The sequence below is a fragment of the Spodoptera frugiperda genome, chromosome 12, assembly GCF_023101765.2.
Source record: "Spodoptera frugiperda isolate SF20-4 chromosome 12, AGI-APGP_CSIRO_Sfru_2.0, whole genome shotgun sequence".
Taxonomy (NCBI): domain Eukaryota; kingdom Metazoa; phylum Arthropoda; class Insecta; order Lepidoptera; family Noctuidae; genus Spodoptera; species Spodoptera frugiperda.
The window spans coordinates 1,695,571-1,720,463 of record NC_064223.1 but is presented as its reverse complement, the minus strand read 5'-3'; the positions used below and the strand labels follow the sequence as shown (position 1 = coordinate 1,720,463).

Below are 24,893 nucleotides of genomic sequence, written 5' to 3'. Positions count from 1 at the left end.
GTATTTTCATTTCATTTCATTGCTATGTTCCGTTTAGTTTTTCTAATAAAGCACGATATTGTTTACAAAACTTTTGTAGGTACAGTTTATTTTTATATTGTCGAATTCAGCTACTTGTTTATCAAATTGCATGTTTTAGGCATATCCACATACAGAATAAGTAAATTGTTGATAGTCTCCACAGTCCAGTAACTTTAAATCTAGGTTAATAACAACCTAAAGGCGATACGCTCATAACGCCTTTCTTTGTTAAATAGAATAACGTTAAACAATGTTATATCAAATCACATTGGACTTTGCCCATTACTTAACAGCTGAGGCCCGGGTCCAAAAGTACACTAGGTCACATTGTTACTTAAATTGCTAAACTACTTCCAAAGAACTCATATTAGAAAGCTTAATGATGTCAGAAAGGATGAACTTTGGACTCTCCTTGAAAGAAATATGATGTAAAAACCTATTTAAGCAAATGCTGATTTCAATTTTCGGTGAGTAATAAAGGTAATTACCTAATCTATTATTATAGGTAGGCTAATATTATAAATCTGACGAGTTTGTTTGAACACGCTAATCTCCGAAACTACTGGTTCAAATTGAACACCTAATTGTTTTTCTGTTGGATAGTCCTCTTATCATTTATTACTTTTTTCAACATAATATCATGCCAACTAAGATAATTCTATGACAAAACTAAGTCTGTGCCTTCACACTTTTGTTCAGGACTAAGAAAGTACTTACATAGGTAAATAGTAAAAATAAACAGCGTTAAGGACCCTTCTAAAAGGCCACAGTTAGTTGAAGACATAACTTTGATCCTTGTTCAGCTCCTATCCGTGTCAAAACATTACAACATACAAATATATATGTATCGAGGTGTCAAAACATAACCAAAGTCTGCATTTCCACTTTCATATGCAAACAGCCTTGGACTGTGAGCCTGTGCGCCATGTTACAAGCCACATTATAATGTAATCATTTCTTGCAAAAGTAATCGTACGAGGAAAAATAATTAATAGATATACAGACACCTAATTACATGTAAGTAAGTATAGATGGATGGATCAGTTTAGTCAAGTTTACTAAGAGAAACTACGACCAGATTAATAAGCTCATTATTTTTTTATTAGAAACGTTGTGTCGTGGGTGCGTTTACAAACATAGGTACAAGTTCCCATAGACATGACACCCAGACCCGAAACAACTATTCGTGGATCACACAAAGAATTGTTCCGAGCGGGAATCGAAACCGTTACCCCTTGCACGGCAGCCGGTTGTCCAGCCACCGTAGTCATTAATCATAATTTACATGCTTACACACCTATAGAAAAATATTAGGGTTGCTAATTTCTACACAAGGCGTCTTCTTTTCCCAGGCCTTTTCCTAAATAAATCTGGGTTGGAGTTAGCATCAATTTATAAAAAAATTAAGTAAACTCGGACGAGTGGCACTGTTTTAAAAGGAGCTATCCTCTGACACCACTACCCTATCGCAGCCTTTATGGACAATCGCGAATTCCGACACCAAAACTTTAACAAAAGAATTGGTACCTAATACAACTGAAATTATATTCAATTTTGTGCGATTTGTAAATAACAGCTAGAAAGGACAAATGCCCATTTATTTATAACTTATATATAAGTGAGTAATAAACACAAGTAATTCTGTGTCTGTTGAGAAATGTGTCATAAAACCGTTGACTGGTCTTGGCACATATAGGTATATTATGGTACAATTTGATACGACTGATTACTGTGATTAGTTTACTACAACATAGCACACGTTGGCACGTGGCTTCAGGTTAAAAGAATTGAGTATTTTCCTGAAATACAAGAAAATGCCTTGCTGCAAAAACGATAGGTACAATGAAAATATACCTAAATCACATATTGTAAAGACCATTGTCTAAAAACACTAGAACAGAAATAAATACCTACCTGTAATGTTTGTTAAGTTTAATTTGAATTAAACCTAAGAATCTTCTTTGCGATTAAGTTTCTTAATGTAACATCTACAGTCACTACTCTGGGAAAAGGTTTGAAAGTCATCGTATACGTATCATTAATGACTTCATCTGCAATAAACAAAATAATGATTATACTGACCCAGTTCCACGAAAAACTGATTGCAAATGAAAGCCATAATGCATCAGTGACGAACACACCGCATTTAATATTTAAGTACATACTTGGTATCTACTATTCTGTATAGAACAGTTAACATTGCATTGCATACCAGTAAATAAATACCATAGATATAATAAAGATTCTGATAATTACTAAATACGGTATCCTAAATCTATCACACACACACACACGCTACGCGGAATGGCAACTTGCCAGTAGCAGACGGAGGAACTGAGGAAGCAATCCTTTAGCTGTCTTTAATTTATTAATGATGGTGATGATAATATCATCACCATCACCATCTTAATACGTTTTGTGCAACTGACATTTAGGGTTAAAATTAAATTTCAAATTGATACATGACTCCATACTCTAGAAGTGATTGGCTTCGTCGTAGTGATAAGATACTATAGTTCCAGTAAAATCAGAGTTCATTCCTAGTCCATTCATGCACAGATCTGAAGTCTAGGTATGTCAGTATTTGTATGTCACGGTTGCTACAATTTCTTCAATCAAGGTCGTTGAAAAATAAACATCATGTATTTTAATCCAACAATGGCCAATTACGGTGTACGATTAATAAGGCTGTGTTCAGACAACGGACTATTGCGACGGTGTTTCTTCACCGGTTATTGGGAGCGAATTACGTCACGTGGCTACGTAGTGTGCGCCCGCGCATGGCTCTTTCACTATAACGTAATACAAGGAAAATGTTCTGTGCTATATCGTACGGGGTAGCCTACATTTTGTGGATTAAATTATCGAGTATTAAAGAGCTATTGACCAACTATCATTGAATGGAAAAAAGTGCACTTCAATGAACACTCTATGCAACTTGACATGAAGTATTTTGAATTGCATAAAGGAAGGAATCATTTTGCAATGCCTTTCACGACTTTCATAGTATGATCACATCAGCAACATAAATTAATATCTCATTACCGTTTCATGTAGGATTATCTCAATAAAATTAATTTGCAATAAAGGTGGCATGAGTGGAGTTAATTCAGTGATTGTGTTAGGTAACGCGGCGTGCGCCGGCGCCGGTCGCCCGCGTCGGACGCTGAGAGGCTAGCTGCTGGCTAGTGATACTTCCTATGCTATTTGTGTGCGGTAATTACTGTGTGGAGCCTAGTGTTGTGTGATTATGTAGGACTTACTATTGATTCACGATTTTTATAAAGTCGTTTAACACATTAAACGCCATAGGCCATCTGGTACCCAAAGACCGACTTTAGCGGAGAATTTGTCAACAGTTTTCTATTGGCAGTCTAAGGCTTAAGCACCTGAAATTCCTTAGCTTTTAGTAGTGGTCCTTTTAATGTATTCCCCTATATACCAAAATTAATCAGCATTTGAGGATTAACTTAAAGCTTTCGAACTTGAGAACTTGGTTACATAATCGTTTCTATGTCTTTGGTTTAAGACCTAACACTCACAGATATCTCACTCACTCGCATACAATAGTAGGGGTCTCCACAAAGATACTAATTACACCCCAACTACTTTGTTGCTAAAAGCTGGTTAGCTAAATTACAGGCCGCGCGCAACGCGTGAGGGATGATGCCATAACGAAAGAAAATCAGAAGATCTTTTTTTTTGAGGGGGAAAATCATCCAATGACTTCTCCCGCCTTGGGCAAGGCGAGAGGGAGTGTCAGACTCTTACTGACTAAAAACCACCCCGTTCCTTCTCCTGCTTTTCGACCCGGAGCAAATCAGAAGATTTATTCCAAGATTTCTAAGTATTTATTTCTGTAGAGCAAGATGCTTTTCGAGTGATAGGAGTATAGCAGCAACGTGAAGCAACGAGAACACGAATAACCTGACTTAGATTTACTTAAAGTTACTTATGATAGTTGGGTATTGTTGCTCTTGGTAAATTCATAACTGGGTTGCAAATTGACTTGACGACTTGACTCCAAACTTCATTCAACCTAAGTTCATCTTCACACACTTGCATTTGCGAGTTTATTGGTAAGTCATTGTCAAATACACAATATTGAAATAAAAAATTATATACTATGAACACGTATCTATTGTAATAACGTATGAAGAGCAACAGTTTATTTTTCAAATGTCAATATATCGCTGTAAATGAATGAAATGAGTAAGGTGTATGTTTTGATCAGAGTGGATATTCTGTATGTATCTTTATGATGGTAGTCCATTGTGTGAAGAGTAAGAATAGAGTAATGTTATGTAATAGTTGTTAGTTGTAACAATCACCCTGCAACGATCATGTGTTAATTTTGTGCACATAATTACTTCTCTCATTGCAACACAGCGCCGATTGTGCAAATACCAAATATTGTTCTATCGAATAACGTATTTATATGTATATCTTATGCAGATAAACGTAAATAGGTACGCAGAACATAGTTAATCTTTGTTAAAATGAGTACGAGTAAGAAAGCATCTTTGTGTCATTGATTTATACTGTAGAAGAGTCCCTCTGTGCCTCAAAACTAGTATAGCTATATTTCTCAATATATTTACGTGGGTAAACCGTTGTTTTTAGCTAATAATTATTGTGATATCAAATGATATTTTATTCAGGAACTTCACAGTGGTGGTCTTAATATTATATCACAAGTTACATTGTTCTTAAGTATCCTAACCCTCAAAAGGGCAGCAATTTATTCTTAAGTAAGGGTGATCCTGAATCTTGGGGCCAATAATAATAACAGGCTGTATATTGCAAAGGATAACAAGCAACGCAGTAAAACCATCAACAGGAAAATCTACAAGACATACACGTACAACATACATACGTGTATTCTACGTGCCTGCTCACAATATATCTTTTGCCACAAAAAAGGTACAAACATGTGGACATTTACATAAGTCAGTCAGAAGTTCCCATTGCTTTCATCTGCTCTCACGGACATTTGAATAAAAACGAAAGCTTTCTCAGCACGTCACAGCACATCACAATACTTGTATTTTGATACATAACAATCTGTCAGTTCACCAGATAAACTGATGCTTTGTACTTTCCTTAAAGCCTGCGAAATGTAACAATAGGTAGGTACTACAATAGATAGCAATTTTATCTAGGAGTATTTTTTCACAAACTATCTAATGTTCATTCCGACTGCGAAATGTAGATTTTCGTAAATAATATGCCCTCCTAAAACTTCAGTGGTTTAACCATCAGCTTATTATTTACCAAATCACTAATCATAAGGGCTATATTTCACCAGGACACCACGGTGACGTGACTGGTTACTGCTACCAACAAAATCTATACAGATCTGTAGTGAGTTACTCACCTAGTACCCGCTTAATGGAGCAACCAATCTGCCAGCGCCTCCAGTTAGGACGTCAGTACGGACCTCTAAGTACTGGCATCTTGATACTGGCGTAATGTGGTGTAGAGTCTGGTGTCTAGTTTGGTAGCTTACGGACGCCATCGTGACTGGTCGCGCCACCGTGGTGTACCAGTGTAATATGGCCCTAAGAAAAGATTTTAGAGTTAGATCTGACCGATTTATCTGGAATTACCAATGCCAATGGTTATAAGAAAGTTGGCCTTCCTTCACCTACTTGTTCCTAATATACTTATATATGATGTGATATTGTAATAATGTTAGACATTAGAAAATTTGTAATTAGCAGACGTTTATAGCCTACATCTACGCACTAGACAAGTGCTCTACCCTACAAAACAGCAACCATTTTGCGCATGTGAACTCCGTTACACAATCCACCACGTTTTGTTCGGTATTGTGTTCTATACGAAACTAGCTATGCGAAGTGGCTTTGTTTGGGCATATTTTGAAATCTACGACAAACGCACAATTGCTTCTCAGATTCCCAAGCTGGTTCATTAAGCAGATAAATATATCGTATTCCCTAACAAGGTTATATATCATTAGATTAGGTTAGATTATATCATTAGGTTAGATTTCATTAAAAAACGTGGGTATTTTTCGACGCTCGGTAGTTTTAGAGGACGTTCAGTAGTTATCGAGCTAGTCCGAAATCTATCGAGGACCCTTGTTAGTTTTCGAGGACTCTCGCTGGGTTTCTAGCTCGTCCGAAAGTAATTTAAAACGCTTGAAAGTGATTGAGAACACACGATAGAGTTATATAAAACTTTTTAAATATAACATTAAGGGTTTTCTTACATTGGACTCACAACATAAGTAGCGGTAAGGAAGTAAAAAGATGTTAGGAGTTGGAAATTATTTCTTAAAAGTGTCAATATAATCTAAAGCATACAAAGAATGTTTACGAAATACAATTTTGGTATGTCTTTGTGTTACACAAAAATGAATCGTATTGACATAAGCTTCGGTCTACCATATTGGAAAATATGGAGTTGTTAGTTTGTTATGTGTTAAGTAGCCGAAGGTGTGGCTACAAAGTGTAACCCGGTCAGAGCGGCAGTTCTAACAAAAGGTAACGAGATAACTGTCGTACGCCTCCAAGAAACATAATATTTACAGTCAATTTATTCTAGCATTTGAAACTGGGCCATTTATTTCTGACTCGCAGCTATGTGCCACATTAAGTTATATTTTGTTACAAGTATTTTCCAGAGTACTTGTCAGATTCAGCTGGTTGTAGGTATAAAATGAGCACTTAAGCTACATTTCTATTACCTCAATGAACATCATCAAGCTTCATCCAAGTTTCAGGTTTTATTGGAGATTTTCCAGCCTGCTAGGCTATTCTGCAATTATCAATTCGATGCGGTCCGCGATCGAAATCTCTTGAGCTCGATAGATAGGAAAAACCACGTACTTATTTACGTAAATAAATGCTCTACTAGTCTTCACACGCTGCTCATGATGAAGAGTCCCTCTGTGATTCGAAAATAGTAGAGCTTTTCTCCATTATTTTACGTAAGAAAACCATGATTTTTAGTTAATTTAGTATGTCCCACGATAGTTATTGTAGAAAATATACAAGTAAAATGTTCGATTTCCTTAGTTTAGAAATATCTAAAGTTCAACATGAACAGACAGTCGTCTCTGTTGTTAGTAGATGCATGGGAGGCTAATTGTGTTCAATTCCCACAATGCTAAGTTTCCTCGTGTTAAGAAATCGATGCCGCAACTCGAAAAGACAGTCGTCTCTGTTGTTAACAATGCTTATATAATACGTCAACTTAATATTTATCTTCATATTTACATATATATTATGATATTTTATTATGATCACCTCTAAATAAAAATGTAGCAATTAGTTATTTCGGTTTACATATTATCAAATCCGAAATAACTTAGATCTAGTGGATTACAAAAATCCCGTAGAAACCAAAATAGTGAATCGTTACAATAATTAAGTATATGTATTTCAAACTTGATTCAAGAAAATATTACGGCATACCTATTACCCAGATAATAGAAGAAATAGTTACAAGTGAGCATGGAGCAGTATGATTTCTACTGTACCTATTGTAAGTAAAGCAAAATACCCCAACAATTAAATATAAATTAAGTCTTAGAATAGGGATCCCTATTAAAAACCTCCTCATTAAAATAATCTCCACAATACATCTATTTAAAGACAATATAAGTATATATAATACCCATCATTATCTTTGTAAAGATGACTATAAGATGCTGTGACAAAACCCCATGTTATATAAGGGCCCTGCGCAAGATTCGATCCGGCACCGCGATCAGATCGCACGCACTGTTTCATAAGGTGCATTGTCCCATTGTGGCGGGACATTGAGACATGCGCATGCGCATTACTACACATTTCTCTTCCGCGGTGAACCTTAGCTTGTCAAATCAAGTCTTGCGTGAACTGCCATTCATCATTGTAGTATTTTGTCTCACTTACTACGAGACCTAAATCTGAACTGTTTATTACTGATGTCCTTTTGTGATTCGCTAATTCTACAAACTACGAATAAAAGCTACTATGCTGACTATACAATCCTGTTTCACAATCCCTAAAACCTTCCAAACCCCTGTAACTCCTGTAAACCTCTAGCATTCTTAACCTTCCCTGGACATCCACAAATATTTTTATGACAAACATTTGCCAATTCGGTCCAGCCGTTCTCGAGTTTTAGCGAGACTAACGAACAGCAATTGATGTTTGTATAGAGAGACAAATAAATAAAATCTTTGAAACAACTGGTTCGAATAAAAAAATGGCTGACTAGTCAATTTATCCAGGAAGGCTATCTCAAACATCAGGCTATGACCAATAGGACTCGAGCTACGGGTAAAACCGCGCGTTAGTAGCTAGTCAGATTATTTAATAGGAGCACTGCAGGAAAGAAGTTACTGTCTAGAGTGTTAAACATGTGATCTGATACCATAGCCTCGTATTTCCAACCAGCTGGTGGCCTGGTGATGTAAGGAGGCTTCCTGGTAACCCAATCAGTTCTGAGTGATCACACAATGCGATACGAAGGAGTTCCTGCCTCGTGCTCACTTCCGCGCACTCGTCCGGTGATCATTGGATGTGACGCAACAGTTGCACTTTCGCATTCATTACTTTGTAACTTGCAGCTTACATTTGTTTATGTTTTTTTGCTGTCGTAAGTTTAAAAGGTTGGCTAATCTGTTATGCTAGCTGTATTTGCTTCTTTTTTTATGGCTACAAACGAGTCGACAGATCATCTGATGGTAAGCGATCGGCGCCGCCTATGGACACCAGACGAGTTACAAGTTCATTGCTGCCCTTTTGGAAGTTAGGAATAATTGATAATTTATTGAAAAATGATAGCAGAATATACAATGTTCAGGACAATATCTTTAAACATATTTTAATAGAGCGTGGAGTAGGAACAATGTGGTATTTAACGAAATATTACATCATTATATCTGACGAAATATGTGTTTGTTGTGAAGTTCGGACAGTCACTGTGATGAGGAATAATCCTATAAGGAGTTGACAAAAATATGTACCTAAGTGACATGAGTAATATTAATTTGAAGTTATGCAAAAAACCTAAAAGATTTGTTAATTCAGTCAAAAAGCATTTTATTTTACTAACTGTTTACTGTTATTCAAAATCTATATATATAAAACTCTTCCGTTACTGAGTGACTGACTGACAGACAACGCACAGTCGAAACTACTGGTCGTAGACAGCTGAAATTTGGAATGTAGGTTCCTTGGGATATGTAGGGGAGCACTAAGAAAGGATTTTTGGAAATTCAACCCCCAAGGGGGGAAAAGGGGTAAAAACGTTTCTATGAAAAATCTTATTCCTTGGGTTTATAAACTTGAAACTTGGCATGAACACGTACATAGGCAAGTAAATATGTTTGACATTATAAGTTTTTTCGTTTTAAGCTCAAACTACCCTCCAATCGTGATTTAGGGGTGCGATTGGGTGACTGATTTATTAACGCACAGCCGAAACCGCTCGGTATAGGAGTCTGAGATTTTGAACAGAGGTTCCTTTAGTAACATAAGTGAGCACTAAGAAGGGATTTTTGAAATGTCAACCCCCAAGGGGGGAAACGGGATAAACTGAGCCGGGGCTGCGGGAAAGTTCTAACGAGATACCGTGGCCCCGGAACGCAAAGGGCAACTGAAGGAACGAGGTGGGTTTTAGTCAGTAAAAGTCTGACACTCCCTTCCGTTCCACCCAGAGCGGCAGAGGTCATTTGATGATTTCCCATCCTTAAAAAAAGACTTTGTATGACAACTTTCAGTCGTCTCTTTAACATACATAATAACATACATAATTATGTACATACATGCATAACATTAATAACATCACGCCTTTAAATCCCTATTTTGTGTTAACACTACCCATACAAACAGCTAAAAGGAAACAAGTGAAGAGACGAAATTTGTCCGCATCCATTTTCACCTAAATTCTTAACGTTAATGAGATTTACTTTTTATTATCAGGTCAACCTAATAGCCTCACATGTACGTATAACTTCGTAAGAATTTTCTTTCAACTCCTAATCGTTGAGGAGTTGTACCTTCCATCATCAGCTCATTCACATGGGATGATGACTATCAGACGCAAATACTTAAACAGATCTATGAAATTGTCAAAAACGTAATTGCCTGTAAATTTGAGGTTTGCCCTTGATTTCCCTGGAATACCATCATCAGATCCTGACTAGGTAACAACGGGACCAACTTGAAAGTATACTCTACCGAACAAAAAAAGAATCACGCAAATCAGACCATAAATCTCGACGTAATCGGTATGCATAAATAAAACACCCGAATTTAAAAAAAAACTAAAAATATTGTTTACAAGGAAATCCTGTAAGGCCTCTTCGTCCTATAAATCCTGTTTTTTTTTCTTTTGAGACGATGATTTTGTCTCGCTTTACTTTTTCTATATAGATTTGTATGTATACTAACATTATAAAGAGGAACAATCTATTTTTTTATATGTTTGTTTGTTTACACATGTAATCGATAAACTCCGAAACTACTGAATCGATTTCAAACATTCACCATTAGAAAGCTACATCATCCCTGAGTAACACAGGCTATATTTAATTCCAGTTGTAACAAGATTTCAGCCTGTGGAAGAAAAAGCCCTGTCGAGATCATTAAAAAACGCTATATATAACCGAATTACACGTGGGCGAAGCCGCGGGCGGAAAGCTAGTCATCTTATAAAATCCAATACGATTGCTGAAAATTCTTAAATTAAAATTATTTTGTTAAACCCAAAAATTAAAATCGGGGTTTGATAGTTACGCTCAATGGTAGACAAATAATTCAGCTACTAGTAGAAGTATCTTTCAGATCTTTTGTCCTACGTTACCAGATAATCTGGTTCTAGCTGGCATAAGAATTGAAGAAACAACTTCCAGAATTACCTGAAATCCTTACCATCGCAACAAACATCAAAATTAAAGAAAATAAATTATCATTCTCCATAAAAGTAGAATACGCAGATCCGGCAGTGGGTTCACCATAAGATTGGGTCGCCAGCTATAAACATTGCAAATGTTACCCAACAGAAAGGCCGCAGGTGAGGTCACGGCACGAAACTAGTCGCACAACTTCGCACTCAAAATATTTACACACTTATGTCTTGTACCGGGAACTTTTATTTCGCAAAAATGTTAAAAACTCTTGTTATTATATAACTGATGACATGCAATCCTCTGTGGGTCACGCCAAAAGACAATATTTCCATAATCTTAATTATGATGATTCCATTTATTGATGCAAAGGATCAGCGTTATGTGATTTAAATTGATTTTTTATTAGTTATTTATATAACTGTTACAAGAGGAGATCGTTTTGTCAAGTTCGTGATGTCTAAATATCCAAGTTAGATTAGTAAATTGTTTGTTATTCATTAGGGTGCTTTTCCACCAGAGATGTGCTATGCTACATTGCTGTCGATGCGTTTGGCTTCCACCAATCAAATTCATTGGTACACATAGCATAGCAATGGTGGAAACGGACTCAGCTAAGCTATGTTTTGTATATGGAAAGATGCGTGCTATGGATGCGTGCAATGCTATGGAAAAGCCACATTACTCTTAATAATTGCCAAACTTTATTCACATCAGAAAAAAAATCGATCATTGAGTTTAGTGATGTTCTATTGGTTCAGATACAGCTACCTTGCGGATATCGTCACTCCACCTAGCTGGATGGCGCCCTACACTACGTTTGCTTAGACGCGGTCTCCACTCTACAACACATCTACTCCACAAGAGTAATAAATGACTTAAAACTTCATATACAGACTGTGTAACACAAACATTACATTAACATTTCATTACAACAATAAGTAAAAACACTTACAAAAATAAGTACCTACCATATTTGTCACCTCAAGCCGCGGCAGCTGTGACCTACGCAGACGCATACCTGTAAAAAAGATCCCACTTTCTACGTGCCATATGTCATACCTACATACTGTCATATTCATACACAGATATAGAAAGAATAGTGGTTTTAAAATAACCATTGTATGTGCAAGACAATAAATAGTTTATATATCATGATGACAATACAAAAGTTGAACCTATTATACTAAGTAACTGAAACAGAGATAGTGAGACGAAACTCCTTGGATTCGGAAATCGAAGATGCAAAATAGTATAATTAAGAATGAGGTAGTTCTCGATAGAATTACCGTACCTCATTCTGTATATGGAAATGGTATAGCGTCAATACAATTGTTTTTAATTATATAATGACTTCTCTCGCCTTGGGTGAGACGAGAGAGTCAGACTCTTACTGACTATAAACCACCCCGTTCCTACTCCTGCTTTTCGAGCCGGAGCCCCGGTAACCCGCTAAGCAGTCCGCAGCTCCGGTAGCTTTAAGACGATAGGCACTAGTTTTAGGGTTTAGTTCTAAAACAACACTAAACAAAGAAGCTTTTAGAATTGGGAGCAACCAGGTAGTTAATTTAGAACAACTGCAACAGAGCAATAAAGTTATTAAGAACAACTTTGAAGTAAGTGTAACAAGACTAGTTGTTTCGCAACTATGTAACGAGTAAAAGAGTAAAACGTCTCGATCCACCGACGACCTACATTTGAAATTAAATATGTATGCAGCTAAGTAATTGTAGTTACCGATGTTATTTACCTTGTAAAACAAAACTTTCGCAAAAACTTAAACTAGATGTTGACCACGACTTCGTTTGCATGGAAATATGTTTTCGTTTTCACAGAAGTTTTCAATGGAGTTTTCCGAGACAAATGGTGATCGTGAACAGCCTGCGATGGTCCACTGTTAGACTATGAACCTTATCCAGATGAGATAGGGTTTGTTCTAATGTGTATGCTTGGTAGGCTCGTTGGAGATCGCAGTTTAAAAGGATTACTTGTACCAGAGAATGCTGCTGTCTGGTTTCTTAAAAAGAAGTTTGGAATCTTCTTCCTTCGATATCCTAAGATAGACTTTTCTGTGGACAGTCTGGATTATGTGTATGAATGCAGGTATTTAGAAGAGTGTTAATGATATTTTTTATCTTATTTTCTTTTGCAATTGTTTCTGTCGTATGTATGTAAGACTGTGAGTCACCGAGTCATGATGACTGTGCGGTTTCTTTGCTTCGTGACGTATAACTATTGCATCTTATTTGTGCACAGCTGATCGTAACTATTGCAAGAGGTGACTAGTGACTAATAGTCAATTTGGGTTTTGGCTACATTTGTTGCATTACATCTACTGAATTTGAGAACATTTGATTTCGAAAATAATAGAATTTGAATGCCTATCTATTGAATTTACAATTATTATTACATTCATGTTTAGAGGAAGACTGATTGTTATTGTCTATACTAATATTATAAAGCTGAAGAGTTTGTTTGTTTGTTTGTTTGTTTGAACGCGCTAATCTCCGCGGTCCGAATTGAATAATTCTTTTTGTGTTGGATAGTGCATTTATCGAGGAAGGCTATAGGCTATAAAACATCACGCTATGACCAATAGGAGCCAAGCAGAGCGGGTGAAACCGTTGGAAGTAGCTAGTTATTTATAACTAGTGAAGTGTCAGTATTTTCTATTCAATAGTAAATGGTATAGAAACACTAACAATATTGGAGTCGATGTGGTCACTGGCCAACAGCGCAGCATTACATCAGCTGACGTGACCTGACATCAATACTCCGTAATGCTCTCACACAAACATCTCCAGTAGTCACCAGTAGTATCTCTACACTTACAATTATGAAATGTCTGAGTGTTTGTAAACATGTGTTTAGTAACGTTACTTGTTACCTTCTCTCAAAGTCCAAAGTACGTTGGACGAGACGATCAACGAGGAGTTGATGCAGTGGCGGCTAAAACGACAGCCAAACGTGAAGTTGGGCTCGTTGTTCGGGCAAAATGTTATTGGAATAGAGCTTTTTAGTTATCTAGACTTGTTTGTCAATAAGTAAAATACATTTGTAGAAGTAATAATTAAGTTTTGATTAGTAAAAGTTATAAAGTCGTAAAGCGTATCTATTGTACAGGATACATAGTCTTTACGTCTACGTAAGCCAGATCTAAATAATATCAAAACGAGGACATCAAAACTTTAGCACAAACAAACACAAACTAAGCAGAAAGCTTTTATAGTTTTAAAGCTTTTTTTCTATGTGATTTATAAAGTGCAAACTGACAACCATTTGCATTTATCATATAATTAATTAACGAATTTGAAAATGTATATCTATCCGCAAGATTAGCTGCATAGCTCATTTGAAAGATTTCTAGTTTTAAAAATTTATATGGACTCCGTTTTAAACCTATGTGTAGCGTAAGCTTAAGCGTAGTTCTTTCCTACTTGGTATGAGGCTCGTTAGTTGTAGTAGGTGGCTATTTTATGACGTTCTGCCTGTCGGATACATAGTTATCAAATGATATTATAATTATAATAAGTTAACTAATATGTTAGTCAACGTACAAGTGGCTCAGCGACACGCATCGGCCGCCCTACAAGGATGCGGCGATCACCTGCGCGCGCGCCGCCGACAGTGAAAGTGCCGCTGTAACTTCGTAACGGCGTTATGTCACAGCCTCACAGCCGCGCAGTCGTGCCCCGACTATGACGCCGCGCGCGCACCTTTAACTACCGAAATATCGTCTCGACTCCAACGTATCAGTGATCGTACTAACAAGCATGTGCGAGTGAAACTTTGAAAAAATAAATTTAAAATTATTTTTTTCAAAATGTCTCCTCTAGTGATAGTATTGTTAAGTGCTTTAGTTTTAGTAAATGCTGGTGGTGAACTACAGGGTGACAGCAGAGAGAGTGCGCGCGAAGAGAAGCTAAGGAGTGCTTTGATTGACGCTTTTCAGAGTATCAAGAAAGGTTCGGCCAAGGGTGGCGTGGATGAAGACCTAGCTTCCGACCTGATCGGCTCCCTGGCCAAGCCTGCGCCTCCAAATTCGAACCGAAACGAGAAATCCACGACGGAGGATGCTTTCGATCTATTCGCGGACGACGACGGACTGTCGTTCGCAGACTTCAGCGACATTAAGACTGAAGCGAAACAATCGACGACTGAGAAGTCGCACAATGTGCAGCACATTGTGAAGACTACCAGCAAACCCGCGGACAAAACGACAACGAAACCGAACAAGGATGTGCTGAGCAAGCTGAGCGACTCCATCAGGAACACCGTGAACGAGTCCAGGAACGTGCTGAAGCGAGACAACGTTACCAGCTCGGAGCTGATGGGCATAGAGAACATGCTGCGACTGTTTGATGCAGACATCTTGGTGAAGCAGTGGACGGAGCTGCAGCAGACTGTCAGCGGAGACTGCCGCCTGGAGATGCAGGAGTACGTGGAGGGACTGATGGAGAGGAAGCTGTGGGCGCTCAAGAGTGAGTACCAACCTCTAACATTAACATACCAACAGATTAAAAGACCAAGGCTAAAGCGTGATTTATGGAATTTCGAAATTTTTCGGATCAAGCCCCTTATGAATAACTTAGAATATGTTGCAAGTGAATATAAATGAAGTGTAATTAAATATATATGTGTTCACAAGCGATGATATAATGTCGTCCGTGGATCCGTCCAGTGTTGCACAAGACATAACTTTTACCGAACATTGTGCAAATATAATCGTGCACTGTGTCATTACATAAACTTGGAACCATTACTTTTATAATAGGATGCTTAATTCTGTAACATACTAATGAGGCTCGCTTTCCAAACTTATTAAAAAAATATTTGGAATGCCTACATTTTGAATACAGGCTGGCTTTCCCCTTGAGTATTAAAAAAACTAAAGACTTTTAAAATTAAAAATCAACTGGTACATCGTCTGTTGAAAATATAAAAATCGGTTTAATCTATTCTTTTTTAAGACTTTGTGTGAACTTTTAACCATCTCTCGAATATTGACCAACTCGGTCATCGACACAAGTTAAACCAACGCAACGTTTAATTTAACACACACGTAATATTCAAATACATTTTTTCATTCGTATCTATGTAATACTTTTCGCAATTATTTATTATAATTTAGATACCTACTCGCTTCCTACTTATGAAACCGAGCAGTAATTATAACTTTTTCTTTAAAACAGATCGTAAAACTTAACTGAACATCGTAAATAACTAAACTTATGAACTGAACAGTTTATCGGTTTTGTTAGTTACTTATCTTTATGGTCAATCAAATGAAATTCACTTCTGAAAACTACTATCATAATTTTTCACGTGAAAAACAATGTTCATTTTGTAAATTTGCCGTTGGTAGGTTTCGAAGCCGCACGACTTAAACCTCCGAGACAACACGACATAATATGTGGATTAATAAGTACGGCTCGAAAAAAAATTATGTTGTTTTTGCTCACTAGAAGTAACTTGGGACCTTTGCAGAAAGGAAAAAAAGAATGTATATAGGAACTCATCCATTAAAAATAAAACAAAATACTTTGCAGCATTCACTGCTCAGACTCAGTTATTACAAATGTTCTCGTATATATTATTTAACAGTTTCGTAACATTAAGATTAACCTCAGGTTTACAGCTTTAAGTTAGAACCACACGTTAAGTTAAACGGTTTAATGAAATCGACAGTTTGAATGCTAAGCCACTTATGTAAGTAAACGCCATCACTCAATACGACGTAACTTTGTAATACGGATTATTGTTCTTATTCTAATTCATTGACAATTTTTTAATAACTTAGTTGACACTTGATTTGAAAATAATTGTGTACTTATATGCCTTACTTATGAAGCGGGTGGAAAGAGGGTAGGGAGGCCTTTGCGGTGCAGTGGGACGACCATGGTTGATAAAAATAAAAAAGAAAAATTATGTGCCCGTTAGGCGTTGCTGTGCTTATTGGTTGCTGGAAACCAAAATGTCGTTAAGTGCCACCTATCTTAGCTTAGGGGTTCCTTAAATTTTAAGACGTTTGTGAAAACGGACGTGAGACACATATGCATGTTTTTTTTTGAGCATGAAGAATAAATCTTTGGCTGATTGTGATGAAACCGTATTTTTAGACGATGAATATTAAGTAAGTCATTATTAAAATTAAATAAGGTTATGAAGACGATGTTACTCGATGTCTACAAATTCGTATAAAAAATAGAAAAAATTAAATCACAATAAAACGAGCCAATGTATACCGGGCTAGCGGGTCACAAGTTTTTCTAAACGCTGTACCGACTGCGCGGAGTTGCGTAATGAGTTTTAAACGAAAATATCTGGGTCACTAGCACCACTAAGCGAAGTTAATAAGATCAAAACGGTTTGTTTACTTACACAACAGATTTCTTTTTTCACTTAAATAACTGTTTTTGGCAAATTCGTGCCTCTATATCCATAACAACCAAATATGTACTCTAAAGTGAAGGAAAAGAGTGTAAAATGAAATGAGAAACGTTCGAGGAAGCATGACTGTAAACTAACTAGAATCTACATAACAAAGTAGGCGTATGATAGTCATAACAAATGGCTGAATGTGTAAGGGAACTAGTTTCAGGTTTTCACAACAAAGTGTGGGAAAATCTAGGTTAACAGTAAACACCGCGACGGTTTTACAACTATATTAATGTCTAGAAGTCTGATAGAAATAAAAAGTTACTGACAGTATATAATTTATTAGAACATATTGCAACCTAATATACTCGTAATAATGCAACCTAATGTGTAGGTAGGTATGAGCTGCAGACTGCCTAGCCAGTTATCGGGGCTCCGGCTCAAAAGAGCAGGAGTAGTAACAGGGTGGTTTTTAGTCAGTAAGAGTCTGATACTACCTCTCACTCGCCCAAAGCGGAGAAGTCAATGTATGATATTCCCCCTGAAAAAAAAATGTGTATATATGTCTTTCAAAATACATGTCCGTTTGTTTCTTTTGACGCTGCGTTGCGCTGGCTGGCTACACCGACAGATAGTTTAGACTGCTAGAGATTCTGACTATTTATTTCAAAATTCATCAATCAGTGAACCTTGGTTATAAAAGTAGTATAATATTTATTTACCAGCAATATAATTGTGGTAATGGATTCCAAATACAGATCAAGGGTATCTTAAGCAAAGGAATATTAGCTGTTTGCGGGTATTCACTGCAAAAATTCCAAGGTTATCGAGTTAGCCAATTAATATATTAATATTATACCGGGAAACCAGCATTCTTGGTCCATTATTTGTATTGTTCATCAAACATATTGCTCGAAGTCTTTGTCCATCGCCTATTAACTAACGACGCACGAACGATAAACTTATTGACTTAAATAAAATAAATAGTATGTTTCCGCCATCTCATCACGGACATCTTAATATAACTCATATTTAGGTAACTTTGACTGGCCGTAAGGTCAAAGTTTTATTGTTCAAATATGACTATCGAATAATATAACATTTCCCTATTGTTGCAATGTTAATATAAGTTCTCTATGCAGTACATATATGGCACTGAATAGCTTTAGAAGAACTATTGATATAAATCCAATTTGTATGTAAGTATGAGACAAGCTTTCCAACTAACATCCCAAAGATATTTAATATTTTATAGTAATTAATAGTTTTCCCACGTAATCAAGTAAAAAAGTTAATAACGACACAACGTTACGCCTTTTTATCCCTAAAGGTAGGCAGAGATACAGACGATGCCACTATATAAAAGTACACTCACTTTTCACCATTTATTTTATAAGACCCATGTAATAAGGGTGAGCCTTTTGCCATATACTGGACACAATTTTAGACTCTGTGCTATAACGGATATTTTTAGAAAATCCGAAAAAAGTCCAGTTAATAACTATTTATCGAATAACAGGACCAATAGATTGTAAGTAGGCATCGTGTATTGTATAATATGAAAGAACCTATGTAATACGATGACATATTATTTACCTATTTAAACATACGTAAGTACAGTTACGACCAATCGTTGTTTTATAACTTGAGTTTAATAACCGAATTTGTCATTCACTATTAAAGCTCATGTTTGACAAATTATTCGCGAGGATTACAATATTGTTACATCATTTATTTTACTTCTATTTGACGACTCTAGAATGTTTCGATAATAATTCACATTTTACATTTATTCTAGAACTTAACTCAGTGGGCTGCGCGACGTCACCGCGTCTGCGCACGCTGCTCATGATGAAGAGATCCCTCTATGACTAGAAACTAGTGAAGCTTTTCTCCATTTACTTACAGGAAATTAACAGGAGTAAACCATGAGTTTTAGAAAATGAACTTAACTCTACACCTATTGGCGACACGATGTTTTAATAAAATTTTCTTACGGAACGTGGTTTAGTAAGAAAAAAATGCTAAGTGAACTTGTCCTGATTAAAATAGTGCTAAGTTAAAAACCAATCAATGAATGCATAAAATTATATCGAGGACTATAACCTGATTCGCTTTCCTCAGAAGGAAACGTAGCCTTCCAAATTACCTACAACTATGACAGTTTCGAAAACAAACTTGTTCATGAATTACCTGCCTGCTTACCAGTCACACTGAATAACACATGACGTAAAAATTCCGATTCATTTGCAATGACCACCATTACACCACAGCCGACCTTCGCTTTCTTACGCTGCGCCTGCGCAGTCCGGACTCCTGAGTGACTATAGTGGATTTGGCAACGATGCGCGCGCTTATGTAACAATGGCTGACCACTGGTTTGATTGAATAAGTACATTCATGCCATATGCTAGCTCTATGTTTTGGATTTTAATCATTCTAGTCAAAACTAAAAGATGTTTTAGGGTTTTCCCAAAAATGAAATAAATCGGACAATCCTATTTTGAAATTTTAAGTTTGGCAGAACCATAATTCGTCACGAATGGGCCAGCTCGACCAGAGTAACACCAACGTCCCCCAGAAAACCAACGTAAAACAACGCTTACGTTGTGTGAGTGAGATTACCGGAGGCCCAATTACCCCTCTTTCCAATCACCGATTCCCCAACAACCCTTAAATTCCTAACCCCCAAAAGGCCAGCAACACCTTTGGTGTTTCGGGTGTCCACGAGCGAAAGCAATTGCTTACCACCAAGTGATCCGTCAGATCGTGCACCAGCTTATACCATAAGAAATAGCATTACACAAAAATGAATATAATGCCTTGGGATTATATACAACTTTTATTACATTTGGTAAAAATACCATTGGTTTTTTTACCAAATATTTATAGTAAATCAGACGTCCTCAACGAAATGAAAGTGTTGATGCTTTATAAAAGATCTTTGTCTGTCATTAAGGCTGCGAGATGGAAGCGTCAACAATCGGTCTCAATGTCACCGGACCTGACTTCAGTCGGTAGTTAGGAAATGAGAGATGTGGAAACCAAATTAAAGAATTTCTGCTCGACCTTGTCTTTTAACTAAAGATGATCTGATTACTCGTCATGGTCTACAATCTAGAACAGTCTAGATTCAATTCCTTGGTTCGGTTTTCAAATCTATTGTCTTCATTTGTTTTCAATCTTTTTAAGTCTAGACCTCGATGGGACTATGAAAGATAAGTGAAAATGTGCATTTTCAATTAAAATCGTGAATAGAAAAAACATTTTAGGGTTTTCAGACATTTCAGAATAGAATGAGACTTAATTTTAGTAACACCTTCCAAGTACTAGTTATATTTTATGATTTTAATTCTACTTAATTAATTAATTATTGCAAGACCGGTAAAACTTTAACAGCGCTACACAGAGGAAATAATTATGAAATAGCTGTTTTGTTCTGATTACTTCACCTCACAGTCACAATTTCTACTCGAGAAAAACAAAACGGAAGTGGAACTGAATGAATTCGTAACTTTGCGTGTTTAAAGCACATTTATATTTAAAGATTGCTTCATGTAACTGTTCATTGAAAACTAAACTATTACTTACTTCTGATTTAGTATTATTTGTTACAACTACTGACTGTAGCCTTGGTAGTCGGCAGCTCCGGGTCAACATAAGACCTACTGGATCCCACCCTACTGATTCCATCTGTGGTGGTTGGGTGGCTCTTTGAAGCGCACACAGTATGCGATGCACCGTCTCTCTCTAATCAGGCGGCGAGTCACCGATGCTCACACTCCGAGGGCTGCTGTTAGATGCTCAAAACAGTAGCTACCAACTAGATTTCAATATTTACGCCGTTTAAGGTTAAGGGTCTCTACCGCAGAAGCCATATAATATAATAATTTGTGCTATTGTACAATAACAATACAATTGCTTGTTACCACTGCGTCAATTTAAAAAGATTTATCTTAATTACTACTCATAAACATCAACCGATAATGATAAAGACTATTGTCTGAACAATCTCGATTCTTGATTTATGTATATTCTAAGTACGTTTGATATAATATCTTTAAAGACCATTTTATGTAGGGACGCAGAAGATTAACTTCACACAAAACGTTTTGTAAGCCTGATTAAGTTCATGAAACTTTGGGCCTCATCAAGTCTACAGTTACCTTTGTTAAACAGTATCATAGAGGCAATGTGTAACATTACATAATTATGTGTATAATATAGTAGGTTCCCGAAAATAAAAGGCCCACATTCCCGTGGTATAAAAAAGTAGCTATACTAACTACCTTATCTACCCTTGTTTCAAATTTCATCTCAATCCCTTCACCTGGTATGACGTAATTGAGTAACAAACATACTAACACACACAAACTCACATGCTTTCGCACTTGACTTGTACAGACACCTGTGTATTTTACATTTTACAAGACTGAACCTTCTACATTTTCTTACTATGTTACATTTATCAGAAAGCTACTAACTAGAGGCATTGTACTAACATCGTGAGAGATACCGACGCAGCATCAGCCGCTTTCATCTCAAATCATATTGTTACCGTTGCGTAAGGTCGCCGGTTCGCTTCCCAGTCCGGGTGTTTACGATAGCCTCATGATTGGCTATTGTTTAAAGTTTATTGTCATTGTTGTGAATGTTGCTAATTCATGTTTTTGTCGGAGAGATAATACTGAGTTGTAAAAATGTGGCTATTTATTATTGTTGTTAAAAGTTCCATTAGCAGAGTTTTCAAATGACATATTTATTTGTGATGAAATTATGCTGTAGGTATATTTTTAGTTGTAGTCACAATGCCTAGTTATTAACTTCAAATACTATTATTGATTGCTACATAGGATTTGTGCTAAATATGTGCTGTTGAGATAGTTGATTGTGAAATTTTTAACAACTTAAAAGTTTAAGTTTATTTAAAGACTTACATATGTATATTTAAATATAATTTTTGGCCTTTACACGTTTGCCCAATATTTATAATATATAAATAGAACTCGCATACATTTTAACCACGCAACATTTTATTTTATTTGAGAGGAAATCACAATTTTGTAATTCTTTGAGCAGAAAAATAATTGTTGATGTAACATTGTAATATTTGCACATAAATTCGGTTCCCACACTGTGTTTTAAAAATAGCTTTATACGCAACATAAAATAGAAAAAAAATAGATAAATATTTTATTACTAAGTTATTTAGCAAGCATAAATCAACGGTATTAATAAATTACATATTCAGAATGGTCAGATAATCTTGTAATTTTGAATAATGCATGTTATGTTATGGGTCCCATGTGTGTCCTCGCGAGCCATGTCAGGGCCACTATGTATAATAAAGAATGTATTACATAATCTGTGGCCGACCAGAAAACAAAGAGGCGGTAGTGATGTGCAATTAATTGAAAGCTGTCAAAATTATGTCATTGTTAAATGCGACGCCATGATACTTTTGTAGGATGAACGTTAGCGGCTTAAAACATAGATTTTTAGCATTATTTAAACATAACTACGAATATCATAATATGTCACTCTAGTCCGGAGTCGCGAACAAGTCGTGAGCATTTACGAAAATGATGTTTTTCTTTTTCCAATTTAATAAAGTATTGCATTTGATTATTGTTCAACTTAACAATAAAATACATAATGTATTTATGTGTGTGTGACTCAACAACAAAATAAAATTAAAGTAGCCTTTCACGAAGAATTACAATAGTTTATGATTCACTATAAAATGTTGTAGCAATATTTATAGGATGTTATTAAATCATATATTATTAAGAAACGTTAGACTATAAAAGAGTATGTGTTAAATTACTTTTTATGTACTTAATTGTAGGCATTAAGATCATTATTATGATTAGCTGTAGAGCCTACTGGGTCAGCAGGACAGACAGACAGATAGTATGTATGCCAGCACTCATTAATGTGGTATTAAAATAATTAGTTACATATTATGTCATTGTTTTGTACCTCGCAGGATATATTATTAATGCGTGAGATTTTCTACATATATATAATTGTATAGGTTATCTTTTTCATTAAATTATATTTTTTATTGTATGGTCGTATAATTATTATATGTATTAATAAAAATAATTGTATAATATATAATATTATATAATTAGTTTTTTTATGTCAACACACAAAAAGAGCTGGCAAAAACGACCACCTAATTTCAATAGTAATTAACAGGCACAGCGTGTGAACTAAGTCACTACTCATCTAACATATAATAATTCTACAATATTAGGTTATTTAAAAAAAGCACAGAAGGTATTCCAAACGTAGCATAAATATACCATATATATTAACTATTTCAAAATAAAATAACCACAAGCCCATCACTAATAATAAATATAATTCTGTCACTGTCATAAACGGTTGCACCACACTGGACATTAGTCGTAGAACGTGCAGGAGGTGGGCGATGCGCGTGCGCACCTCCGTAAACTATTTCGTAATCTATAATGGCCAGCTTATGTTACATTCACGGGCAAATGGTGATTGTTTGAATAGCTTTACTATAGTTATTTATTATTTTTCAAATAGATATAAATATTACTTGCGATGTTTCACCCAAGGGGTTATCGGAAAGGCATTAGCCCTCTAGTGAGATGTGTGGTTTTCAATTACTTGCCATAAGGTTATCAAGTTTCCAAGTAAGATTAAAAAATCTATCGTCATATGTAGATATTGATCTACATATGACGATAAAGCTCATTAGCCACAGGCAGTCAGAGATGCATTGGCATCTCTGACTAGCATTTCTACTAGTCCCATGTTTTAAAAAGATCTCAATAAAAACTGTTAAAAACCACTCAATACCAATCGAAATATCATTTAGTAAACCATAAACCCTGAACCTTACCATAAAAGTTCACTAGTAACGAGACCTTGTTCCTACAACCTTGCGCGGGCGCAAGTTCCCCGTTATAGGTGCGCTATGTCCTGTGCATGCGCAGCCACAGTCGCCGGACCGGACAGGACGTTGACAGTTTCACTTTCTATATTTGTCTGCTTATGTCAACTGTATGTGTATGTGTGTGTGTGTGTGTGTGTGTGTGTGTGTGTGTGTGATTTTCTCAAGATTTCCTTTACTGTATTTGGTTGGAACTTGAAAAATTGAACCATTTTCTTAATTATTGTTATTTTTTGCTGAATTAGGTTAATTGACAATCAATTGAAAAACGACTTGTTAGATACCACCTTTCAAATTTTAATTTCGCTCTCCCACCTATCTTTATACAAGATCTATCAAAATCAGTTTAGCTGTTACAGCGTCAAAGCCCGACAGACAAACTCAGGAACGAATTTCCATGCAAATATTAGATAGAATTTCAATGGCGATGTTAACACAACATTACAGTAAATCCCGTGGACACTACACCATAGATTACACCATCGGATAGCCAAAGCTGGCAACACTTTCTACTTACCCACACTTGTCTCTGTTTTCCTTCTCTTTGTAAATGTACGGGAAAGTTGAGAAAGAATTTTTATTACACTTTACGTGGATTTTTATGTAGAGCACATGCTACTTATATATCTTAGTTTTTGGTAAAGTAAAAATGATAGTTTAGCTAAGTAGAGTGACCAAGTACTATTAAAGAAGTTT

General features: G+C 36.1%; 1 protein-coding gene across 1 annotated transcript in view; it reads left to right on the top strand.

The window, feature by feature from the left end:
• The first annotated feature begins 14,462 nt into the window (after positions 1 to 14,462).
• The window catches only part of LOC118262929 (uncharacterized), a 41,534-nt gene continuing 31,103 nt past the window's right edge, over positions 14,463 to 24,893 (top strand). The window contains exon 1 of the mRNA XM_035574616.2: positions 14,463 to 15,369. Within this exon, the coding sequence (XP_035430509.2) occupies positions 14,712 to 15,369 (658 nt within the window). The 5' untranslated portion in view covers positions 14,463 to 14,711. The remainder of the gene's footprint in view (positions 15,370 to 24,893) is intronic.